Source organism: Cynocephalus volans, chromosome 1 (assembly GCF_027409185.1).
Source record: "Cynocephalus volans isolate mCynVol1 chromosome 1, mCynVol1.pri, whole genome shotgun sequence".
Lineage (NCBI taxonomy): Eukaryota > Metazoa > Chordata > Mammalia > Dermoptera > Cynocephalidae > Cynocephalus > Cynocephalus volans.
The window spans coordinates 37548691-37573715 of NC_084460.1; the positions used below are offsets into that span (position 1 = coordinate 37548691).

The window sequence follows — 25025 nt, forward strand, 5'->3', positions numbered from 1 at the left end:
ATATTGGGTTTCTGTTAACATAGCCAACATCCTAGTTTCTCATCACCCTCCTAAATGAAATATAAAAAATTTTGCCGTATCCAAGTTCTACAATGTAAATGTGTTTGTATTTTTGGAACCCAAGTACAGAGTCATATTTACCACTATTGACTTCTATCTTCTTTAACTGATCTGATTACTACAGCCTATCATCATATTCTCTACCAGCTGCAAATTCTTGAAAATATTTTTTCTCTAACTTCATGCAGATCATTAATGTAAGTAGAGACCTGGAAAATGCCAATGGTAGAGCCCTGTGCCATGTGCTAGAAGTCACCTCCCAGGTTGACATTCATCTGTTCATCAGAAGATGAACAAAGATTCATCAGAATCTTTGAACTAACTAGTTACTAATATTTTCAATTGCCTATTCATTCAGATCTCCTCAATTGTTCAATTGCTTATGCATTATATATTTTTTTTTCATAAAAATAGCTTGAGGATAGTGCCAAATTCATTTTAGATACTGAAATTCTGTTACTACATTTCCCTAATCTACCAGCCTAAGAGATGTCTTAAGGAAAGAAGATTGTGTTGACATCACTTATTCTTTAGAACAAGTGTTTCCTTTTCTTTTTTTATGCTGCAAGTGTTCCTTTTTAAAGCAAATAATTGTCTTATTTTATAAAATAGAAAATGCAGAAATGTTTAAAAAAATGACAAATCATGTTTTCAATGTATGAAGTATGGGGCTGGCTGGTTAGCTCAGTTGGTCAGAGCATGGCCTAATAACACCAAGGTCAAGGGTTTGAATCTCTGTACCAGCCAGCTGCCCCCCCATACATATGAAGTACTTATATGAGATATTAATATGAAATTTGAAGCATATTATATTTCAAGAAAAAAGTTTTTAAAGAACATACCCGGAAGATGAAAAGAAGGAAAAATGATTGAGAAAAAATGTGAAGATAAAGTAGAAACAACTCTCTTAATGTGATGTCCACAAAACGTGTCACAAACAAGTTAAAACTTGCAAATGATGATAAAAGTGAGCAAACTAGTTTTTTTGTTTTCCTGTTTGGAGAAAGCGAAGTTCTTTAACTCATGTTGGCTTCTATTTATGTGCTTTGGTTTAAAGAACCTGATTTGGTTAAAAAAGTATGAACCCCAGAAACTGAAGAACACCTGCAAAGAGTGGTGCAGTGTCACCACAACCATCATTGAGAAATTACAGAGAGTGGGAGAGGTTCCAAGAGACTACAGATGGTCACAAGGATCTCCAACTTCATATTAATACAAAGAAAAAGGATTCTGCAAATGATGTATTAGGAAACTTGACAATTCTGTGCATGATTATTGAATACAGTAGTGGATAAATGTTTGAGGCGTCTACTGCTGGGGTAATTTGTAAATATATATCTAGACTTTAAAAAAATCCAGTTTAATCTCTCTACATCTAAGAATCTGTTCTCTGGAAGTAATCTTGAAGGTAGAAGAAGGTTTGTATTCAAAGATGTTCATTCCAGTGTTCTTTATAAATGTGAAAATCAGGAGCAAGGTACCTGTCTAACCACACAAGCATGTTAAAGAAAGTTGGTGTCTATCCCTAACAGTGGAATATTATGAAGCCATTAACAAAAAATGATTGTGAGGGCCACATAGTAACATTATTGGTATGCATAAGAAAACATTAAATGAACAAAGCAAAGTACAATTTTAATTGCAACATGCAAATCTAAGCCTTTAAAAATAAGTCCTGAAGGAAATATACTAAATGTTAATAATTGTTGCAGAGTTAGTTTGAAGTATAACATATATGTGGATAAAGAATGCTAATCTTAAATACAGTTTGACAAATTTTTCACCAAGTAAACACACACCTATGACCAGCACCTGGATCAAAACACCCAATGTCACCACCACCTCTCCTCCACACTCCTTCTGGTCACTCCCTCCCCACAGAAGAGAACATTTGTGGGAATGTTCCCTTTAAAATGTGGCCACATTAAGGAGAATCCTCGGTAGCTGCTGCATGGTTTATTCTACTGCCTTCTCTTTTTCATTGTGGAAATTGCGAGAACTTCCAAATCTTCTTAGAATCATCTTCCTTTCTACAGTTTCGTTCATAAAACCAAGGCATTTCCTGCCACCCCCCACTTCACTCTACACTTTTTAAAGTCCGTTTTCTGCAATCTAGAGTGCATGTCTGATTATGCTTCACTTTTCCCGACTTTCACAAAAACGGTGCTGACATGTTTGCTTTCTTCTAAGATCTTGACAGCTTTAATTCCATAAGCAATTTGTCTGTGTTGGTTAGAATTAGGCACAGAATAACAAAGCTCTGAGACACTCTCTTGACCTTCTCGGTGACTGAATTGTCAGCAAGCAAATCAGGAATATGCTGGACACTCTGAATTCTATAATTCTATTGTGTGGGAGGTCTGGCCAATGTGCATATGTCCAAAGTCCCCAATCAGTTCAACAAACAGGAAATGAGTACTTTCCTTGTGCTCAGATTGTATAAGGCTTTGAGGAAAGGAAAAAAAATTGCATTTTTTGTTCTATCTCTACTATACCCTACTTTTAGTTCTACAATATATGCCGGGACAGTGCAATATAATTTTTTTTCTCCATCAAACCTTGTTCCAGACTTAAAATCTGCACACATGTATATACCTCAGGGTAAGACATAATGTCTTTACTGTTGTGCTTCTCCTGAGACCTGCTTTTACGCAAGGATCTGCAGTGCTGTGCGAAACTGAGCAAGTCACTGTCCCTCTGTGTGGCTCAATTTCCACTTTGGCCACTCTGGTGGAGTAGGCAGGTCTTCTAAGGTTGCTTCAAGGTCTCAAATGCTGAGTCTGGTTTCAGCTACTGACAATATTTCTGCTTTCAGTACTCTGTCTTCTTGATTTTTAAATTAATTTATTCCACCTGATCCCATGCAAACAAGTTTTTCCTTTTTTCTTTCTTTTTTTTTCCCCTGTAAGCTATCACTTACTTTATTTCTCAGAATGCCTAACACCTGCACCTATTTATAACTTGCGTTTTTAGACTAGGTCCAGTCTGACTCATCAAATAATCCATCCATCCATCCATCCATCGATCCATCTTTCAACTATTTACTGAAATTATAGGATGCCCTGCTAGTTGAGATGTCCAAGGCATCAAATGTTTGAGCAGTGTCTATTTATCATCCAGAAGGATTCAAGTTAAGTTGTGCTCCCACCCTGATCAGCCCTAAGTAACTGAGTAATACATGCAACTCTTACTCTACTGTCCCATTATACTCCTCATTTAATAGGATGGAGATTTAACCCTGGTCACACAGTTATCAAATAGTTTTCCAAGTTATCCTAACGTATGCCTTTGTCTTCTCTAATACTGAACTTCCCCAGTTAACATGATGGGATTTAGCCCTGACCGCAGAGTTTTTCCATAGTTTACCCAGTTACTTTGGCTCTTGCCTTAATTTTCCTCTAAGACTGGGCTGGAACCCTGAGAGCCTACTTAATTCCTTGTTCATTTGGTCAGCCAACCAACATATATTTATTGAATGATCACCATGTGCCAGGCATTTTGCTGGGTTCTAGGGTTACAAGGATGAACAAAATAGATCATGCAAACCTTTGGAGGAGACAAACGTTAAATGCCTATTCTTGCAAATAAATATCTAATTACAAGTTTAATAAATTGCAAGTTTAATAAACACTATGAAGAAGTCCTTCTTTACATTTGTGTAAAGAAGATGACGTGGAGTGTGAGTGGGAAGGGAGATGGTTTACTGCTTTGAGAAAGACCATCCAACCTGACACATGGAAGGTAAGTAGGAATTAGACATATTAAGTGTTAAGGAAGGGGGTGCCAGACTCAGAAACAGATGTGCAAAATCCTGAAAGTGGGAAAGTGCATGGTGCAGTTGAAGACATAAAGACATAAAGAAGTCGGGTATGGCTATAATCATAATGAATTACTTTGGAAATTATGGGAGATGAAGATAGAGACATAAGCCTGGTAGATACTTTTAGACTACAGAGTTTTGATCTATATTTTAAGAACAACAGGAAGCCATCAAAGAGTTATTTAAGTACGAAGAATAAAATTTTTGGATTTATGTTTTAAAAATGTGGAGGCTGTTACATAAAGAATAGTCTTACCATGCAAGAGGAATTAGTTGGTGGGAAGGGGATGGTGGTGTAGACTAGCTGAGAGAAGGTGGTGGCTTGGACTAGGAGGACGGCTGCAGTGACCCTGCCCCAGCCTCCCCTCACCTTTGGAATGCATATTTCAGACTCTGACTCCAAAGCTCTTCCAATCCCACCTCATGCTTACGGATCAGTCTGGGCTTCTGGTACTGACACTGATTGGGTCCTCAGTCTAACCTTCCTGCAAACTGACTCCCCTGACTTTCTTCCATTGCACTGATATCTAAGCTCTTGTTTGGCCTCAGTGTGATTCATTCACTTATCATGTTCCTGAAAGAACCACTAAGGAAATTTAAAAAAAAAAAAAAAAAAAGAGGTTCTCTTTTCTTAAAGTTCCCACATTGCATATTTTGTCTTTCTTATAACAAGGTTATGAAGTGAATACCACAATGTACATTTTTTACTCAAGGGATAAGATTAAATAACATTTCCCAAGGTTATGCAGATTGTAAGCTAGGCTAAAATACACAGTAACTTCTAAGCAAGCGGCTTTACTCCCACTGAGGTATCTGTAAGCAAACATTCCTTTGCCATTGAAGTCAGATGCCCTGCTTTCTTGGATTGTATGTAGGCACACAAAGATAATGGGGCACAGCTTTATTTTGGAAAACAAGCTAAGCAGTTGTGATATAAAGAAATTATGTTTTGACGCAGTATCTTGAGCAATCAGAAAATCAGTAATGGAAAATGAAGCAGATAGGCTCTGGAAACGTTGAGCAACTAAGAACCATTAGAACTAGGTAACATGGTAGGCTCATCTTCTGGGTAAAATGCATGAGGAATGCCTTTCAAGTGGTGATAAGGCCAGAAGGGCAGTTATGCTCTAGGAAGTATGTATATTGGAGCCTGTAGACCCTCAGTCACCAATAAGAAGAAGCAAGGTGAAGCCTCAGACTGCAGGGTAGCTTGCTGCCAGTGACTCACTTTTCCAGCTGGGCAGATGTCTACCACCAACCTTATTAGATCTTCTTGGAAGACATCAGGCTCTACTTCAGGCAGTAGCCAGTGCCCTAAGCCAAACTCTAGGGGAGAAGATCTCAAGTAATATGCAAGACCATTCAGAAGACATACAATCAAACTTAAATGCTAAACATTTTCTTTTAAGTGTTCTTTTGTCAGGTGCTGACACTATTGCCTCAACTCATCAACTCTCTGAAACTCCCTTCAATCAGATTGTTCTCTTCAAGGTCAAGAAAGACTTTCATAAGGTCAACTTTAAGAGTCACTGTCCAACCCCAACTTCCTTAATCTCTCATCAACATTATTGAAACCAATCATTCCTTCCTTGACCTGTTTTCTCCTCTTGGCTTTGGGTCATTCCACTTTCCAAGTTTTCTCCTACTTCACTGTTCTTTATCCATTTTTTTGTGCTAGTTATTTATCCTTTGCTTGACCCTCAAACATTGGAGTGGCCTGGGCTTGGTTTTCTGTCCCCTTTCATCATCTGTATTCTAAATCTCTCACTAGGAGATTACAATCGGTCACAAGGCTTTGAATAGTAAGTCATTACAACTCCCAAATTTCTGTTTCTAGTACTAGTATTCCTGACATCCAGGCTCATTTATCCATCTTTCTACTTGAAATAGTCACAATCAAATATAGTCACAAACCTCCAAAATAACTCTGTTTCCCCCTCATTTCCACTCCAAGACTTATCCACCACCAGTTATCTCCATGTAATTAAATGTCACCATCATCTATTCTCAGTTGGTTAAGTAAAAAAATCTGCAAGAAAGAGAATTAGACTACCACAAGACTTCCCAAATACAAACTTGCAGATTTACCATTGATTCTTTCAGTTCTATCATTTCCCACAACCAACCAACCATCAATTCCTGCTGGCTCTAGGTAGTTGAAGAAATTCGACACCACCTAACATCAAATTGTCCACATACTCCTCCAAACAACACAGAAAACAATAAGAAAAAATGACATTATATGAAATCCACAACTTCAGCATAAAGAATGTACAGAGAAAAAATGTATTTTCTACCCTGTTGGTAGAAAAATAAGAACGAAATGTGAATGAAATATCTCTAAGACTCTTAACACAAGCCTTTGCAGAAAGCAAGGGCTATGTGGAAAACAATTTGGAAGAGAAGAGATAAGCTCGTAAAGGGTGTGGCTGATATAAAATGATCTCCAGAAAGGCTATGTGGGAAAATGCTGAAATCAATTCTTGATAGATAAAAACTATGAGTACAGGGAAAGGACTTGAAATCACAAGTAATTCAAGATGGAAGTCTTTAATAGGTATCACGTATGGGTAAAAATAAGATAAAAAAAAAAGGGAGAAGCACCCTTGGGAAATTGGATAGTGAAGGGGAAAATAAGCAAAAGGGGGAATTTTAGGATCCTAAAAATGAAAAGAGAGCAATAGCAATAAAAAGTTTAAACCCATGCCATCCCTCATGACACAAAAAATGTCATCCATTAAAAAAACTGTACAGTCAGAACAGTGCATTTTTGAACTGGGAATCTTGTAAGCCATTTTAAATCTATAAAATTTACAGTAAGTAAGAGAGAACACAATAGTACATTGAAATTTCAGAAGGAGAAGACAGACCTATGGTTACTAGAGGTGGGAAAGGGGGAATAGGAGGGGGGTCAGGGAGAAATTGGGTAAGAGACATAAAGAAGAATTACGATTTGTAATAATGAGTATGCTAGTAATATTGATTTGATCATCATATATTGTATGCAAATACTGACAGTCAGCTCTGTACTTCATATATATTTACAATCAATCATGTTTCAATTAAAAAATTAGTAATGATAAAAAAAGAGATGGAGGTATCCCAATAACGCCACTATGGGAAGAAAACAGAAAATGAAAATCAAAACATCACAAATGATGAAAATCTACCCCTGCCAAGCAAACAATCATGAAACAAGAAAACAGAAGTAGCAGAAAACTCCAAACTGAATTAAACATCTTCAGACAACTTTGATTTAAAAACACAGAAGTTGAAAAATGAAATGTACAAAAATTCAGGAAAAAATAAAAAGAGAGTTGTTTAACTCAGGACAAAAAAAAAGAAGAAAAAAAAAAAAAAGAAAAAAGAAAAAAAATCACCCCCAGAAGAAAGAATAAATTACAAGGTGTTCAAAGTAGCAATTTAATAAGGAAACTTGAAGACAGAGAGAGAAACAACAAAGACAATGAAAATGAAATAAACAAAAAATTAACAGTGGTCAGTGAGAAAGTGATTTAAAGGTAAAACAAAGAAGATCCAAAATATATATACTTGGAGTCCCTGAGAAGAAAGATAAAACCATTGGATAGGTAAAGATTTATAACAATAATAGAAGAAAAATTATTGGAAATAAGAAAGGACCCAAGCCTATATGTTGGAAGAATACTCAAGTTCCTGGGGGAAACTGACATATCTTAGTAAAACTATTAAACTTAAAAAGTCCCCAAGGCCTCTAGGCAAGACAATCAAATAATTTACAGGGGAAAGAGAATTAGACTATCACAAGACTTCTCAAATACAACATACAAGTCAAGGAAAAAATGGGGCAGTATTTTCAAGAAGCTCGAAGAAAGTATTAATCAAGGATTTTGTAGGTATCTATGTGTTTTTCAAACAGCAAACCTATAGAAAAATAGCTTTAAACATTTAAAAACTTGGAGAATACCACACTCATGAGTCTTTCTTGAGGAATCTACATAAGATAAACTTTATCCAACCAAGATATGACTGAGGAAACTTTAGCAGAATGATGGATGGTAAGTGTTTAACATATGTATATTTAGTTGTAAACCTAAGACTAAAAAGAGGTAGGGACATAGCTGAAAGCAGAATATATAAATGTTATATTTTCTGACAAAAATAAAATAATGCAAATGAAAATGAGAGAGAGAAGAAATAGGGAAAGAGGACATAGTTGAAAGCAGAATATATAAATGTTACATTTTCTGACAATGTAGGAATAATGCAAATGGAAAATGAGAGAGAGAAGAAATAGGGAAAGAGGAGAGTTGAATAAGGCCATTCATTGTTGTATAGGCAATAATGAAAGTTAATGAATACCACAAAAAACTGACAAATGAGATAGCAAAAATTAAACAAGAAAAGGGGATTAAAGGCATTAAAAAAATAGAAGAACAAAGGTAATTATTAGGACAAAAATACAAGCCTTCCTAAATACCAAATGGAATATTAAAAACAATAGGGTGAAGAAATAACAGCAAGTATTACAAAGTTAATGCAATAAATTATGATATAAGAATAGACGACAGAGATGAGACCAAATATATCAGTCAATCAACAAATGTGAATGGATTTAACTCACATAATTTGATTATAAAAAATTTCAATTTGGCTCATAAAGCAATACCCAAGTACCTTCTGTATATAAAGACCACACCTAAAACAACATTATTCAGAACGGTAAAAATAAAAGAATAGGAGAGATTATAAACAGCAAAGGAAAGAATAAGAAAGCATTAGTAGTGATCCTGATATCAAAAAAGGATTCAACTAAAAAAGCATTAAACATGGCAAAGGACATTTTTAGTGCTAAAACCCACAATTAACAAGGAATATAATATATGAATATCTAAGCACCAAAATAAACACAATAATTTACATACAAAATCAATGGTAGCCATAATACAACCAACAATCAGTTAGAGGACATAATGGTAGCAAAACTCCATTTACAATGTCAAAAAAGATTAAATTCTTGGTAATAAACTCAACAAGAATGTGCAAAATATGGATGAAGAAAACTTTCCAGCTCCACCAAAAGACACAAAAGTAAAGTCAGACAAATACATGGACAGCTGTCTTCTCAGGTAAGATAATTCAACATCTTAAAGATGTCAATTCACTCTAATTAACATACACGTTTAATGCAATCCCAATAAGCTTTTTATGGAGCTGGACAAGTGGACACCAAAATTTATACAAAAAAAAAAAATATGCAAGAAGAACTAGGAAATCATTGAAGAAGAAATGGAAGGGGGTCTTTCTCTACCAGATATTAAAACATACAGCCTCAAATTATGTCATTGTGGTACTGGTGCATAAATAGAAAAACAGGCTGGTGGAATAGGATACAAAGTCCGGAAACAGAGGCAAGAACATATGAAAATTTAAAATATGAGAAAAATGGCATCTCAAATTATTAAAGCAAAGATTTAGTAAATGTTGCTAGGACAACTAGATAGCCATTTAGGAAAAAAGATAAAATTAGATCTATACTTTACACCATACACAAAAATAAACACCACACATCAGAAATATAAATGTAAAAACAAAACAAAATAAAACAAACCATATAAGACTTAGAAGTAAACATGGGTGAATTCCTTTATACCTGTGTGTAAGAAAAGGCTTTTTAATTACGACTCAAAGTTTGAATGCAACAACAACAAAAATGATGCATTTGACTACACTTTGGTGTGGCAAAAACACTATAAATAAAGTCAAAAGATACATAATAAACTTGGGATAATTGCAACACATGACACAGATAAAGAATTGATATCCCTGATATAGAATAACTCTTAAAAACCGATGGAAAAACTTTTTTAAAAACCCTGAAAATTGGGCAAAAGATAAATAGGTAAGCAGGAAACTCAAAAATTATATTAAAATGTCACTTAAATATAAAGAATAATGTCAATTTTACTTATAGTAAGAGAAGGGAAATTAAAGATATATTGAGATATAATTTCTAACATATAAGTTTGACAAAAGTCAAAGGCAGACCACACAAGCTGTTCACAAGGCTGTGGGGAAACAAGATAGTATGATACATTGTTGGAGAAAATGCAGATTGGTTCAATCCTTAAGAAAGGGAATTGGAAACATCTAGCAAAACTACATAGTAGTCCACCTTTTGATCTAACGATTCTTCTTTTCTGGGAATTTGCCCTTAAAATACAACCCAACAGTACAAAAATATACATGCACAAGTTCCTTTATTGCAGCCATGTTTGCAATTGAAAAATATTAGAAATACCTATATGTTCACACATGAGAGTGAAAAAGCTAAGATAGAACCACCAACAGAGTGCTATGCAGCTGCAAAAAAGGATAAGAAAGACCTCTATGAACTGATATGAAGTGATATCCACGTATCTATAGTATGTTACCTGTTCTATGAAAGGGAAAATAAAACATACATTAACCTCATAATTTTTGCAAAAAATGCAAATATTACAAGAATTACATTGGTTTCCCAAAGGGGAAATGATGAAAAAGAAATGGTTTGTGCTTTTGCACTTTTTTTGTACAGCTAGACTTTTGGAATCATGTTATAATGTTTTACATACTCAAAAAATCAAGAGGAATGGGGAAAGGAACCTAAAGTTAGAAAAAAAAGAAACAAATAAACTTAACTTTATTTCAATAAATACATAGTCATACCCTAAGGTGGAAAAAAAAAAAAAAAAGGAAAAAAACCAAGTAACTTTTGAACACATATTTTGTACACACTCAGACTGAAGATAGAAAGCACTGTAGGCATATATTGAATCCTAGTTAGCAGGTTTGTTTTGTGAAGTGGTACAGTTTAGCAATTCTGAAAATACTTACTGATTAAGTATATTGAGAATAATAAAAGTCAAGTTTCTCACTGTCAGAGAAGGGAGTTAGAAATATGGGAAGAATAAAGGCTGAAATGAACCCAGTGGTGTTGAAATGAAGTTGGGGTTGTCATTATGAAGTCTTGGTTTTTAAGAAAAAAGGATTTTTAGGAAAAAAGGAAAAAGGTTTTCAAGAAAGGATGGAGACATGTCAGAAGGACAAAGGAACCATCTAGAAAAAGCTCCCACTAGCTAAGTCTGGGACAACCTGAACATCAAAATAAAGTAACCTACTGAATTACATAAAAATCTATGAATTTTTCCCAATATAAATAAATAAATACATTCAAAACAGAAGAGAAAGGTGAACTCATCCTCACGATAGACATCAATTAATAAATGTAGAAGAAATGATGGAATTAGAAAATCATAATCTGGCAAACATTTTAATACTGTAGTTGATTTAGACAAGAATCATCAGCAAATGTTAAAACTAAGGAAAAAAATTTGATGAAGAGCAAGATGTTTACACAGTCTAGAAATATATCCTTACAAAATACTTACACATTACAAAGAAATAGTAACTTCCGAGTGGAGAAAACTTTGGTGGACAACACTTCAAGTCATCAAAGTCAACATCACCAGTATCAGGACAAATTGGTATCATGTGCCTCCTGTTACGATACACTGAGAAGAACTCAACCTCGCTTTTTTGATATGTGAGGAAACCTCAGACAATCCCAACTTAAGGAACATTCTATAAAACAACTGGGCTATCATTTTCAAAAGAGACAAAGGCATGAAAGCTAAGGCAAGACGGAGATACAAGGAATCTAAAGGGACATGACAACCAAATGCAACATGTGATCCTGGACTAGAATTAAAAAAAAAAAAAAGTACTATAAAGGACATAATTGAGACAATTGGCCAAATTGGGGCTAAGAATATTACAGCAACATTAATTTCCTGGCAATTGTATTGTGATTATATTGGAAATGCCCATGAAAGCATTTAGGTATAAAGGTGTGACAGATCAATTGATTTATGGATAAACCCCGTCCACCTCCAGGCTTATGTGAAGATAAACAGACATGCAGACAAATAGAGAGAGAAGAAGAGAAAGAGAGAAAGAGAAAGAGGGTGATGGACAGGGAGAAAATGGAATGTTAAAGCAATGTGGTAAATCGTTAGCAATTAGGAAATCTGAGCAGAGGGTTTATGGACGTTCTTTATACTATTCTTGAAACTTCTCTGTAAGTTTGAAATTACCTTGAAATAAGGGGTTAAAAATATTTGGTGGGACAGAGGGAATGAGTTGGGATAAAACAAGATCGACCATGGGGTGATCGTTTGTTGAAGTGGAGTGGTGGGCCTGTAGAGATCCTCTTTCCTTTTGTACATGTTTAAAACCTTTCATAATAACATGCTTTTAAAGGTGAGAACAACATGTATTTTCCATATCCTGAATACGTCATGTTCTCTTGGTCTCCACTGTTAACACCATGGTCCAAGCCACCACCACCACTTGCCTGGATGACTGCAATAGCTTCCTGACCCCTCCACCCTCAGCAGTTCCGGGCCCCTGTAACTACTTCCCTCCCCTCATTAGCCAGAGTAATCTCTCAATTACCTAAGTCACGTCTCACTACTCCCTGCTTAAAACATTCTCATGGATTCCCAGTGGACTGAAGATAGAATCCCAACTCCTCCCTGGGACCTTTTTGCTCCGCACAAACCAACACTGCTATCTTCTCTGACTTCTTATCACTCTTCCACTCCAGGCACATGGGTTTTGTGTATGATCCCAGAACACAGCAAACTTATTTCATCCTCAGGGCCTTTACATTTGCTCTTCCCTCTGACTGGAAAGTCTTAAGATCTTCACCACATCATTCGAGTTCTGTTATATATCACCTCCTAGAAGATGCTTCCCTTGATTATTCCACTCAATCGCCTTACTCCTCATTTGCTGTCTATCATGTCACTCTTTTTGATTCTCACAAATATATTTGTATATTCACTGTCATTTTCTGTGCTTCGCACCAGAATGTAAAGACTGTGAAAGCAAGAGACTTGCCTATCCCTTTCATTGAAGGCATAGTGCTTGGCACATTAAACATGCCATAAATAATGAATGAAATGAGACATTCAAATTTTAGCTTTTTTTTTTCATTGGTTGGGTAAATTTCCTGGGCAAATTCCTTCATCTTTCCAAGTCACAGTATCCTCATCTGTAGAATGGGAGCAATATCCTCTGCATACCTCCCTACAGTGAACAAAATTTTGTGTGCACAGGGGCCTGAACTGTGCAAAGAAGTAAATATGCATGACTTTATGATTATAGTAAATTGATAATGGATTACTGCCAAGATAGTTTTCTAACTTTCCCTGTTTCCAACAGAATAAATTCCAAGCTTTTTAGCATGGCATGAGAGCCTCCCCCCGCCCCCATTATCTGGTTTCTGTCTCTCTCTGGTGTGCTCTCCATATCCCAGAAATGGCCCCATTGAATTTCCCTGAATGTATCTTGGAGTCCCCCAACCTTTGCGTTTCTTCCCAATGCTTCCTTTGCAAGACACACCCTCTCCTCTGCTCTATTGTCTGCCTGGGAGATGTCCACTTAGCTTTCCATATTCAAGTCAAATGCCACATTTTCTATAAGACTTTTTCTAAGTATCTCTTCCTCCCCTTCAACCCCAGGCTTACAGCTGTATACCATATATTCCATCACAGTGATCCCTGATACAGTTGATCGTGCACATTTCTTTTCATGACTGTGTTTTCCATTGGATTGTGGGTTCCCTGAGGGTAGGGACTGTAACCTGTTTATCTGTGAATCCCAACACTGACTCAGAGCAAGCCCTTAATAAATGATTGTTGGATTATTATCATCATCATCAGTATCTCCTTACAGAATAGAGCATGACCAATAAAGGTGCAATGCTGCTGAATAAATGAAAGGGGGTGGGGTGTGGGAGCATGCCTTTAAGCCATGGCTCTAATCTTGAACTAATCACTTCCCCACACTGGACCTCAGTTTCTTTTTCTGCCAAAAGATGGACACTGGGCAATCTGAAAGCTACCTTCTAATATTACATTTTGCGCCTCCCAGGTCTCAGCAACAGGACTTTGAGGCTATAGATTAGCTGTAAAAATTATCCCCTAACTGGGATGTCAGAAGTGTGGTTCCTCTGGGTCTCATAAAGAGGCACTTAGACTTTCCCTTAGGAGCCAGAGATGCCCAGGTCTGAACCAACTTAAGCCAGGGCTGTCCTTCACGCTTCCCTGCACAGCTTTTATCTGACCTTAACAATCCCTGTTCTCCACAAGCAATCCTTTGAGCTGTAATTACTAATTGATGTTTGTAAAGTCTTTGAAATTCTCAGGTGACAGATGTAATCAAAGGCCAATTTATTACGACAATTGTTATTAGTACAGCTTCTCATTACTTGTTGATGTTAACATCAGGGCCAGCAGGTGTTTCAAGACTGAGCCAGGGATTGAGGCTGGCCATGTCTGGCATTAGAGAGAAAAGTGTGGGTTCATGAGGGATTTGGGATCTTTTAGGGATTCCTGCTCATTCCAGTCCAGCCATATTCTTCTACAAAGCCACTTTGTAGGGCTAAGACCCAGCCTAAAGCAGGGCACTAAATGCACAGGACTGCCTAACTGCATTTTTGCATGCACAAATTCAAACCCAGCTCAGTCTCTTGTTTCTAGAATGTGCTTCGGCAAATCATAGCTTCTCACAGTCTTGGCTTGCTCGTGTGTTAAATGAATAAATATAGTACCGATTTACCCTTGCTGTGGTTGGAAAATGTGTTTGAGGCAAGTAATTATGGATGTGGGAATAAGTTAGAAGACAAGGGATGGTTGGTACTCAGGACTAGGATGGTAGCACTGGAGATAAGAGATGTGTATGAATTGGAGAGAACTTTACAGTGTAGAATAAATAGGACTTGGTGATGATTAGACGTAGAACATGAAGGGTCTTGGGCAACCCAGATTTTAGTGAGATAGGAAAGACTTAGGGAAAATTTTGGAGGGATGGATGAACAATTGAATTAATATCATTGCCTACTATTTCCACGAGTCTCTTGTAGGCTTGGTTCATGCTAGTCTCCTCAACTCTGTAGCCCACAAAATTGAGTTTATGGGTTTGCAAAATTGAGTGCCATGATGTGTAAGATGGAACTTGATCCAAATTCAGCTTCCAGGAAGGGCTTGCAGAAGAATTGTCCCATTTCTCCACTTGTCTCTCTATGAGTACAACATTCCCACCCTCCCTTTGAAATCTCACTCCTTCTTCCTCCTTCATGAATCCAATGAGCTGACTGGCATCTCTGGACACCCTGAGCTTCACTGATTTTGTTCCTTCTTCCTGAGTTCCCTTTTTCCACATCATGTCCACAGTCTATTCAAATTTGATTGATGGGTAAAAAGGTCTGTGCCCCCATAGATTTTGCTTGCTTTTTCCTCAGTGGTCCTCTACACTCTGCCCCATGTATTCCACCTGTGATATTCTAATGTTAGCTGATATTGAGTGTATATTGCACACCAAGCACTGTGATAAGCATTTTAATGCATTTTACAATGTAATATTTACAAATATTCTTCTAAAGTTGATACTAGGGGCAGCAACATCTTCCAAATGAGGAAATTCAGAGAGCTCAAGTCACTTGCCTAAGGTCACATTCACTGGTCAGTGCCAATCTATGCAATATAAAAGAACCCATGTGAGGCATATTCATTAACAATGCTGAAGGGAAACAAACTTGAAAATCCATTAATCTTATTTAATAGTGTTAATTAATAGCATGAATACCATTTTACTGCACAAGAGACAGACAAGAATCTTTCAATGCAAACAGCTCCATTAAATTCTAGTATTTTATCCTTAGATTTCACAGAATTGAAATAGAGGAGATTAACTGAGTGTTTGAGAAAAAAAATGTTCTTCTTATATTGACTGCCATCTCCTCAGGGCCACTATGTAAGAATACAGGTAATAAATCGCTCTTTTAATGTCTCTCATGAATATTATGTATGTTTCCTTCTATCAAGTAACGGAAGCTATGCAAACCTGCCAAATGTCCCTTTTTTGCCTTGGCTTCCAGGAAGCTCAAGAGGTACACATAATTTTCCATTTCATTAACCACCTATACTAGGCCTCTTGTGCAATGTTCCCCTTTCTTCTATTGTAAGATTCTTGAGCTAATTTTAAAATTTTATTTTAACTAAATATGTATATATACATGTTTATATATATATACATATGCTAAAACATTTATGTGTATGTTCACATATGCCAAATATGTACATGTACACATACACACACACCTGCATGTACACATATACTGAATATACATATATATTTTATATACATATATTCATGTCAACAACTGTACCTTCATTTGAAAGGTTCTTAGGAGTTTGCAAAGATTTGTCACATCTGTTGTTTACTCTTACAAAGGTCCCAGCGAATTTGGGAGGGCACATCTCATCCACATTTGACAGACAGGAAAATGAGGTTCCGCAGGTAAGTATTCAGTTCATGCAGCTGAGAAATGTCAGAGCCAGCTCTTAAACCCACAGATCCAGTTTACAAATTTAGAGGTTTCCCTACGTTTTTACCACTTAGGGACAATTAGTCCAAACTTCATGGGGACCCTCACTTCAGAAAGGCCTGACAGAGGCAGAGCCCCGCTATGTGCAAACTTAAGCTGATCTTTCAATGAGGCTTTTTAAGACTGAGGTCTAAACATATTAATGGGCCTCAAGGCCCAGGCTGACAAGATTATCAGCTGTCAACATTTGGGTAACCTTCATCTCCTTCTCCAAATGAGTTTAAAGTATATTCGCATGAGAAGGAAAATGTTCTTGGTCCCTCAGGTCTCATACCATGATAATAAAATCTGTAGGAACTATAAGTGAGTAAAAAAATAAATTAGCAACCTGGGAGAGCTCATCTTGGTATTTGTATAAGGTGACACTCAGGGAATTTCTCTCTTACCCGAGGACAGAAGTTGGAGCCCCAGTAGAGCTCCAGCAGAAGCTCAGAGTTTTTAAGAGCATGCGATAAGGCTCGAATGGTGGATGTAGAGATGCCCAATGGGTGAGCCCTAGGAGGCAGAATCCACTGAGGGCTTGGAAGGAGGCTTAGGCAGGTGGATGGGGCATGGAACCTAGGCTCTGGTGACAGTCAAGAATGAAGAATGGGCATTTACCAGACCAAGGCTTTCCACAGTGGTTACAGAAAGGTTGTGATAACTCTGGGTTCCAAATGTCCAGTTCAGGTTTCCTCTCTACTTCCACAGGGCTGCTGCAGAGCTAATAATATCCATAAAGGTGTTTCTAATATAGGACTATGGTGACAAGTCAGTGGAAGTTTATGTGGGGGCCTTTGGTTCACAGTCTTCTGTTTACCTTGGCTCAGCCACTGATGGGTGGGACAGATCTGAGGTTTGCTAACGCCTCTCAACTACACTCCGTGGTAGCATTGGAAGAACCACTGCCTTTCAGAGTGGAACAGTGGCACAATAAGAATTAGACATTTCCTTACCATACCTCCATGGAGGTAAAGAGAAAAAGCTGCTCCTAAAATCCCTCTTTCAGTATAAAGTAATGGAGGCTCCATAAGATTCCAGGGGACTTCTGGCAGTTCATTCGTCCATTGACAGAAATGGATTCACTTTGTGAGACCAATCAAGGAAGTAGTATAGGTAAAAGCACCTTGCTTAGTGTCTGAGACACAGCAGGTGCTCAGTAGCAGGAAGTCCTCAGGATTTGTGATAAGAACTGCACAGGGTGCTTCAGGAGTAGGTCTGGATATTATGAGAATTTGAAGGGAAAGGTTAGTTATTATGGGGAAGTGTGGTAGTCACCAGGGATGTACACAAATATTCCAGTTCTATTTCTAATCATGTGGTTAGAAGGTGCAGCTTCATTCTTATTCAAGTCAAGTACGGCCCCGTGATTAGCTTTGGCTAAAAGAGTGTGAATGTACTGTATATATCATTTAGTGTAGAAACTTTTAGGGACAGAGCCATCTTTGCCACCTTTTTCTCTCTCTGACATGGTGATTGTCTCAAGGTGGACTTTCCATCAGCCTGAGTCTCTGAGTGACTCTGATAAAGATATTTTTTTTCCTGGTAATCCACTGAGATTTTGTTGTTTGTTACTACAGAATAATTTAGTTTATTGTAAACAATATAGAAATTTTCTTATAAACCCTTGACGGAATATCCAAGACCGAAACTTCCATGCAATTTCTCATCTGGTCTTAACTCTAACCCACTTGAGCTTGGGATTCTAACAGCTACTTATTCTGTGGTTTATCTGAACTTTTCATATGTGACATGTGAATAGTCAGAGAACTAACAAGAGAATCGGGAAATGCAGTGGGAAGAGTGGTACAATGCCCAAAAGATAAAATCAATTATGTCAAAAGATTCAGCAGGAACAGATGTCAGGCTTGAAACCATGTAACAGAAGTTAAACTAAGAGAAATAAAGCCTGGGGTGAGCCATGTGTGAGTCAAGGAAGTCAAAAGCTGGGGCATACACATGGGTCCTCAGGTCCTCCAAGGTTAGGAAGGTATGTGCTTCCATGTAAAGCCAACTGGACAAATTGAGATTTTCCAGGTAAGGATGCTCCAACTCCCAACCCCTCAGGAGAGGAGCCTCAGGAAAACAGCGAAAGGGAAAAGAGAACAAATATTGCAACTGTGATGCTGTAATATGCTTTTATATACATTGTCTTATTTACTCTTCTAAAATTTAATCATTAACCACACTATACACCTTGAGGTATTAAGCAAACTATTCAAGTTCACATAACTGAGAATATTCATAATTCAAAGCCAGGTCTGTCTGATGTCCAACTCTCAGTTCTTTCTATCTCAACATGACACAGAAAACCCAACCATCTGCAAGCATTCTTTTAACAGGGCTTGGACACAGCTAAACATATAATCTTTCAATTCATCCAGTGGCACACAATTTCCCTAATCCAGCCCTACCTAGGTCATCCCAACTATTATGTGATTACACTGCAAACATGGCAACACTTTCTATACAGCACCTGGCTTCCAACTGCTCTCAAGAGGCATTTGAGTTCAAGAGCTGGAAGAGGAAGTAAGAGAAAGAGAACAATCACCCTTTTACTTCCCACTTCTCTTATTTTGTTCAGCATTTGGCAAAGGCATCATCCAGGTTAACTGTACCCCTGCATGATGAAAAGGATATAGCAAGGAAAGAGTTTTCTCTCTACATAAATAGAACATGCATAACAGCATTGCCCAACAAAAGGTGGTTTGGGATGGATATTCGCATGAATTTGCCACACTTGTTTTGCATCCAACTGTTAATTATGGTCCTTTCAACTTCACAATTATGGCTAATGGTGGTGGGGATGCAGAGAACAGTAGATTCAGCAGACCTCACTCTGGGAAGAGTAAAAAAGAAACAATGCAAAACTGAACCCACCCGCTGTTTACAACCGAGACAGCTACTCTGGGTACCATTTGGAAGACTTGGAGGAAGTCAAGCCTGCCCAGGAGACTGTGGCTTGGGAAATGAGACATATGGGGGGAACTCTTACTGCTACGATAGAAGGAAGGTTCTTTAGGGCTCATTTGTCTGTGGTAAAAATGGCTTTGAACCACATCTCTCATTCTATACTGAGTGGAAGTTCAGACTATACTTCACTTATTTGGTGCCTTTCATTATTCAAGATTTTTTCTCATTTAATCCTCAAAATGATTGTATGAAGTACTATATGTATTATTATTTCAATGTTTAAGTGAGAATAGTGAGACTCATAGACAACAAGAAACATCTCACACCCTCATTCGAATATTCATTCATTCATCCATCCATCAAATAATTATTGAGGGTCTACTATGTGTTAAACATTGTATTCAGCACAGAGAATATAGCAGCAAAGACAAAACAAAACAAAACAAAAAACAGACACACACAAATACACACACACAATAGCTTCACTCCTGGAGCTCGCAGTGTAGTGGAGGAGGCATACAGTACATAAAAAACATGTGCAATTGAAATATATCCAGTGTTACAAGAAAAAAATGGGTTAACATGTAGGTGAGTACTGGTGTGGGTGACTCTTAGGTAATATGGTTGGGAAGTTCTCAAGGAATATGATATAGAAACTGAAGCTTTAAAAATGAGGAGGTACTAATTCTGCAAATAATGAAGGAAAGAGAGATTCAGGTAGAATAACAGCTTGAATAAAGGCCCCAACGTGAGAAAAACATCTTGGAATATTACATAAATAATGTCTTAGAAAATGTTCAAGATATGAGAGGTAGTTAAAATGTAGCAGTATTGTCTAACCATATCTGAAACACAGTGTGAGGTTCTAGGCACCCCTTTTTAAGGAGAACATTGGAAAAAAAGGAGTCCATCAGAGAATAGAGAAAATGGATTAAAAGGGTCTGGAAATCATGCCATGTGGGAAATAAAAGAAGTAACTACATGTTAAATATCAATGAGAAATGGGTGGCCAGAGGTGGGTAGTTGGTGCTGTAATATTTTCTTTGAAAGGCTAACATGGGAAAGAGAGATTTGATTTGCTCAAATCAATACAAGTGTCCAAGAGGGGAGAGTGAAGGAGACAAAATTTGGATTTATGTAAGGAAAAAAGTTCTAGTAATTTTACCAGCCTCACAAAAGACTCACATTCCTTTCACTCCAGAGAACTGCAGTGATCAAGCTGAAGGGATATAACGTCCTGCCAAGAATGCCCTATTGGAGATTTCTTTTTTGGCTTCTGTTCTAGACTAGATGACTCTTCAAAGTCCATGCAACTCTAAGATGCTATGGATCTATAATACAGCTTTATCCAAAACAAATGGTTTCAATATGGCCTGATTCACAAGAAAGATGGGTGTTGGGAATTCAGTACTAAGGACAGTGCCACCAGCAAAGGGGACTATGCTTGTTATCCTTAAGAGAGCGTCAACAAGTAAATGTGATATTATTAATCAGACCAAATTTCCAACACTAGTGCCTGTGAACAACTCACACTTCATGAAAATGCCTGAAAGGACTCTGAGCACCATGTCTTATAATGCTCATCATACTCGAACTCTCTATAGTGTCTACAGGGTTGGATTGTAACAGTCCCCATTTGTAGATGACTGTAGAGTTAATGAAATGTCTTTATCCTTATGCTAATAATAGTCAACATTTAACGACTGACTTCCACATTCTTAAACTTACTTATTAACTATTTGACACATTCTTTCACATATTTATTTATTTTTGGTCTCTCCCCCACTAGAATGTAAAGACTATGAGGGCACAGATTCTTGTCTATTTAGCTTACTGCTATTTTCCCAGCACTCAGAAAAGTACCTTTTTGACATATAGTTTGTACTTTACAGATGTTTCCTCAATTAATTAATCATATGTAACTCTTTTAATAGCTTGCTTAAAGTCACACAGCTACTAGGGTTTTGTACGTAGGCAGTATGACTGTAAAGGCTGAATTTGTATCCTCTCTGCTGAATTGACAATTAGCCATAGAATATCCATATATTCATAGAATAAAGATATCTGGACCCTAAAATTCTCTTATCCTGATCTGAGTAAAATTTTCAGGTACTGTGGAGAGGAATGAAATTTGTTGACAGTAAATTATTCAACCTGGTCTGCAACTATCTTGCAACAAATAGCCATTTTGCCTTCCTTTAATTTGTTTTAGTTTAATATAACTTTGTCCCATTTTTAGTTTTTAATATTTTAATGATATAGGGTTGCCAAATTATGGTTTTTACTTGACCAAAGCCATTTTTTCCCTTTTATGAGAAAAGCACCCCTTTTTTTCCCCATCAAATCTAATGCTTTTGTCTTCTGTCTTGTTTTATAGTTGCCAATTTTGATGTTTCCTTACACTTTCCTTTGTTTCCCTTATTTTTCTTTGTAGATTTATTTATTTATTTTTCTGGTTTTTTAATGATAGCTTGGGATGTATGTTTTAAAAATCATTCTTTCTAAAATTCTTAGTATCAAAAATAAAACAGTAGTCATTTATTTCCTCTTATCTAACATGAGAAAATTAGCAGATTTTCATTTATACTGTTCAATCCTCTAACACTTTCTCAGTTTTTGTTGACATAACGGTGAATTATAGCCCCAGATCACAATTGTTAATTTTTACATTATGCATCTCCTCTTTAAGTAATTATTTTTTACATTAACCTTCTGTTTTATAATGTATTTAGAGAAATTATTTAGCATTAATGCGATATTTAATTAGTTTCATGCTCACTGTGGGTATTTTTTTCCACATTTCTCTATTCTTGATTTCTTTACTTTGATTTATTGCTCAGTCAATGGCTCTTTGAATGATTTATTAGAAGCAGGGCATATGGGAGCCCCTGGATACTGAGAATGTCTTTCTGATATATTTGCAAAAGAACAACATCCTGGCTGATAAGGAATTTGTGGGTTATAACACTTTCTCCTCAAAAATCCTCCAGGCTTAAGCATATTGTCTGCTGCCCTTTATGATATGGAGAAATCTGAGAGGGGCCAGGCAGATATTTTTCAGACTGAGGATGACTTTTCTGCTCCAATGACCCTTTCACCCAACTCTTTTTAGTAAAACTTAGTACTAAAGACAGAAATTTGAAGCAGTGTGTACTTTTTCCTTTGCCAGAAAAATACAACACTCTCAGTGCCCAGCTCCAGCAGCTTTTTCTCTGTATGTTTCTGGGAGGCCAACTGCACCCCCAAGGCACCTGGAAAAGCTCTCATCCAATTCCACTTTTGCTTGTGTCTTACTACTGGGAATCTTAGTTCCAAAATGGAAGTACACGTGATGTGGGATGAAAAGCCATGTTCATCTCCAAAGCAGTAGTAGAAACTACTTCAAAGATAAGGCAGCTTCAGAGTGGGGAAACTGCTTTCTCCTCAATGGCAAAACCCCATGTCTTGAGGAGGGAGATCTACAATGTGATGTTTGGAGAGCCAAACCTCCCGCAGATTTTTCACACCACCTGCTGTTCTGCTCAGGACCAACCATGCTTGGGTTGGGAAAATTCTTTCTGGGGTAAGTTTGCCAGTTTGGGGGGTTCTTGGTCTATCACTAGGCTTTATGAGTATCTCAGTGAGAATGTGGTAGAAAGTGAACTAAGTGAAGCTACTTCTTCCCCTTCCCAACATGAAAAACCAACCACATCCCTTGACATGTGCCAAGAGCAGAAAAAACTACACCTTCATAGAGGGTTGTGCTGAACTAGTAAACTGACAAGCATGGAGACCTGAGAACAAGATGGACGCACACATGCGTCTGTCCATCTTTATGTCTTCCTCTCCAACACATCAGAGTGTTTCATGCAGAGGGAAGATCAGATGGACAGGTGGAAGGCAATCTGGCAGCTTCTCTTTGTAGTTTTATACTCTGTAAGGAGTGTTCCTTGAACCAGTAATAAATGCAGATCTGAAATACCAAAGTGGAATTTAAATGTGTATGTGGACATTCTAAATGTTAATTAGTTCCTCAGTCCAGGTTTTTCACCAGGCAATGACTGTCACTGACAGTCCAAACTCTAGTTGGCTACCCACGGCCTGCATGGGCTGTTCCCCACACACATCACCAAGTCTTGCCTTTGTCTCAGGCCTCCCTTCTCCAGTAAGTGTCTCACTTCTTTAGATACACTGCATAACACAACAGACTCCCATATGTTTCTATAAGCTCTTGGAGGTTACACACTACATAACCTTAATATGAATCATAGGGCTGAGCATATGTCAGTGTTTTGTTAAAATGTGGCAACCTGGAGTATATCCACAAAAGCATCCTGCCTGGCAAATACAAGCTTGCGTCATAAGAAGGACTAAAGATACTTAGCTTGCAGAAAAGAATACCAGATGAGTGTGTTTGCCTAAAAGGGAAGTGAGGGTAGAAAAGATCTTATGTAACTCAGAAAGAACCATCCAAGAAGGTGATTGCTTTGGTTCTATATGCCCCTAAGAATGTGGACCAAGAACAATGAATAGCAGCTACAATGAAAAAGATATTTAAGTAAGTACATCAAAAAGCTTTCTTAGAGCCATGGCCCCCTCCCCACACCATCCCAAAGATTAGCAAAGTGAGCTCTCTGTCATCAGAGGTATGCAAGAATAAGCACTAACCACAGTTAGCTGTAACACTGAAATATCAATTGAAGCACTGTGTGTGTGTGTGTGTGTGTGTGTGTGTGTGTGTGTATGACAGGAGGGAGGCATTGAATGACCTTTAAGATTCTTTTCAGCCCTTTGATTTTGTGATGTGCGATCGGCACCACTCCTTGACCAAAGAAATATTTGACACAAAAATTGTTACCTTGTCTTTGGGGCACTCCCCCCGTCCCAGTTTTGAATGTGACTAATGGTAGTGATAGAGGAGGTAGTATCCAATGACCAAATAAAACATGCTTGGTGCATCCATAGATAGCAAATTGATAGGTATTACTATTACAGATAAAGAAATTAAGATTCAGATAGACCATGTGATTGCTCAGGAGAAGCACCTTCTCTGTACTCTAATGCAGGAGTCTGCAAGCTTTTTCTGTAAAGTAAAGGGCCAAATATAGTTAATGTTTCAGGCTTTATAGGGCATATGTTCTCTGTTGCAACTGCTCAACTCTACTGTTAAGCCTTAAAGTAGCCCAAGACAACATATAAATAAATAGGCAGTGCTGTACTAAAAAAACCCAAAAAACAAAAACCAAAAAACAACTTTATCAAAACAATTTTAAAAGGCATGGGGCTGGATTTGTCTCATGGGCCTTCAGTTTGCCAACCTGTCCTCTAAAGCCATCCTACCTTCTCATCTGAGAATGGGAAAAACACAAACAAGGCAAGGAATGCCCATACTTACTCCATTGGCTTTGCTGAGTGCCTGGAAGTAGATGCTATAGCTTTTCAGTGGGGAGAGAGGAGGGTTCCAGTAGCCATTGTATGTCTTGTTGTCACCTACTGTAAATGGCTGGGTGACAGGCAGGTTGGCAGGCTTCAATTCAGCTGCAAAGTAGTGTAGAGAATCAAGGCTGGAGGCGTTCCGATAGCTCACGGGCACTGAAAAGCACTCAATGATGTCAGCTGCCCTCCGTGACTTCTGAGGTCGTTCCTCCTTGACAACCAGCTGGTAAACGCTGGACAGGAAAGAGGAGAGGCAAATGAGCAATCTCAGGAGGGATGAGCTTGTGAGTTCTCATGGCATCAAAACAACTTCCCCTCTATGGTAGCATCGTCTCACTTCTTTATACAACAAAACTTCCCCCCGAG

General features: G+C 37.6%; 1 protein-coding gene across 1 annotated transcript in view; it reads right to left on the reverse strand.

The window, feature by feature from the left end:
* Positions 1–25025, reverse strand: part of PTPRT (protein tyrosine phosphatase receptor type T) — a 783412-nt gene that overhangs the window by 187506 nt on the left and 570881 nt on the right. Inside the window, exon 11 of the mRNA XM_063092330.1 lies at positions 24619–24892. Within this exon, the coding sequence (XP_062948400.1) occupies positions 24619–24892 (274 nt within the window). The remainder of the gene's footprint in view (positions 1–24618; positions 24893–25025) is intronic.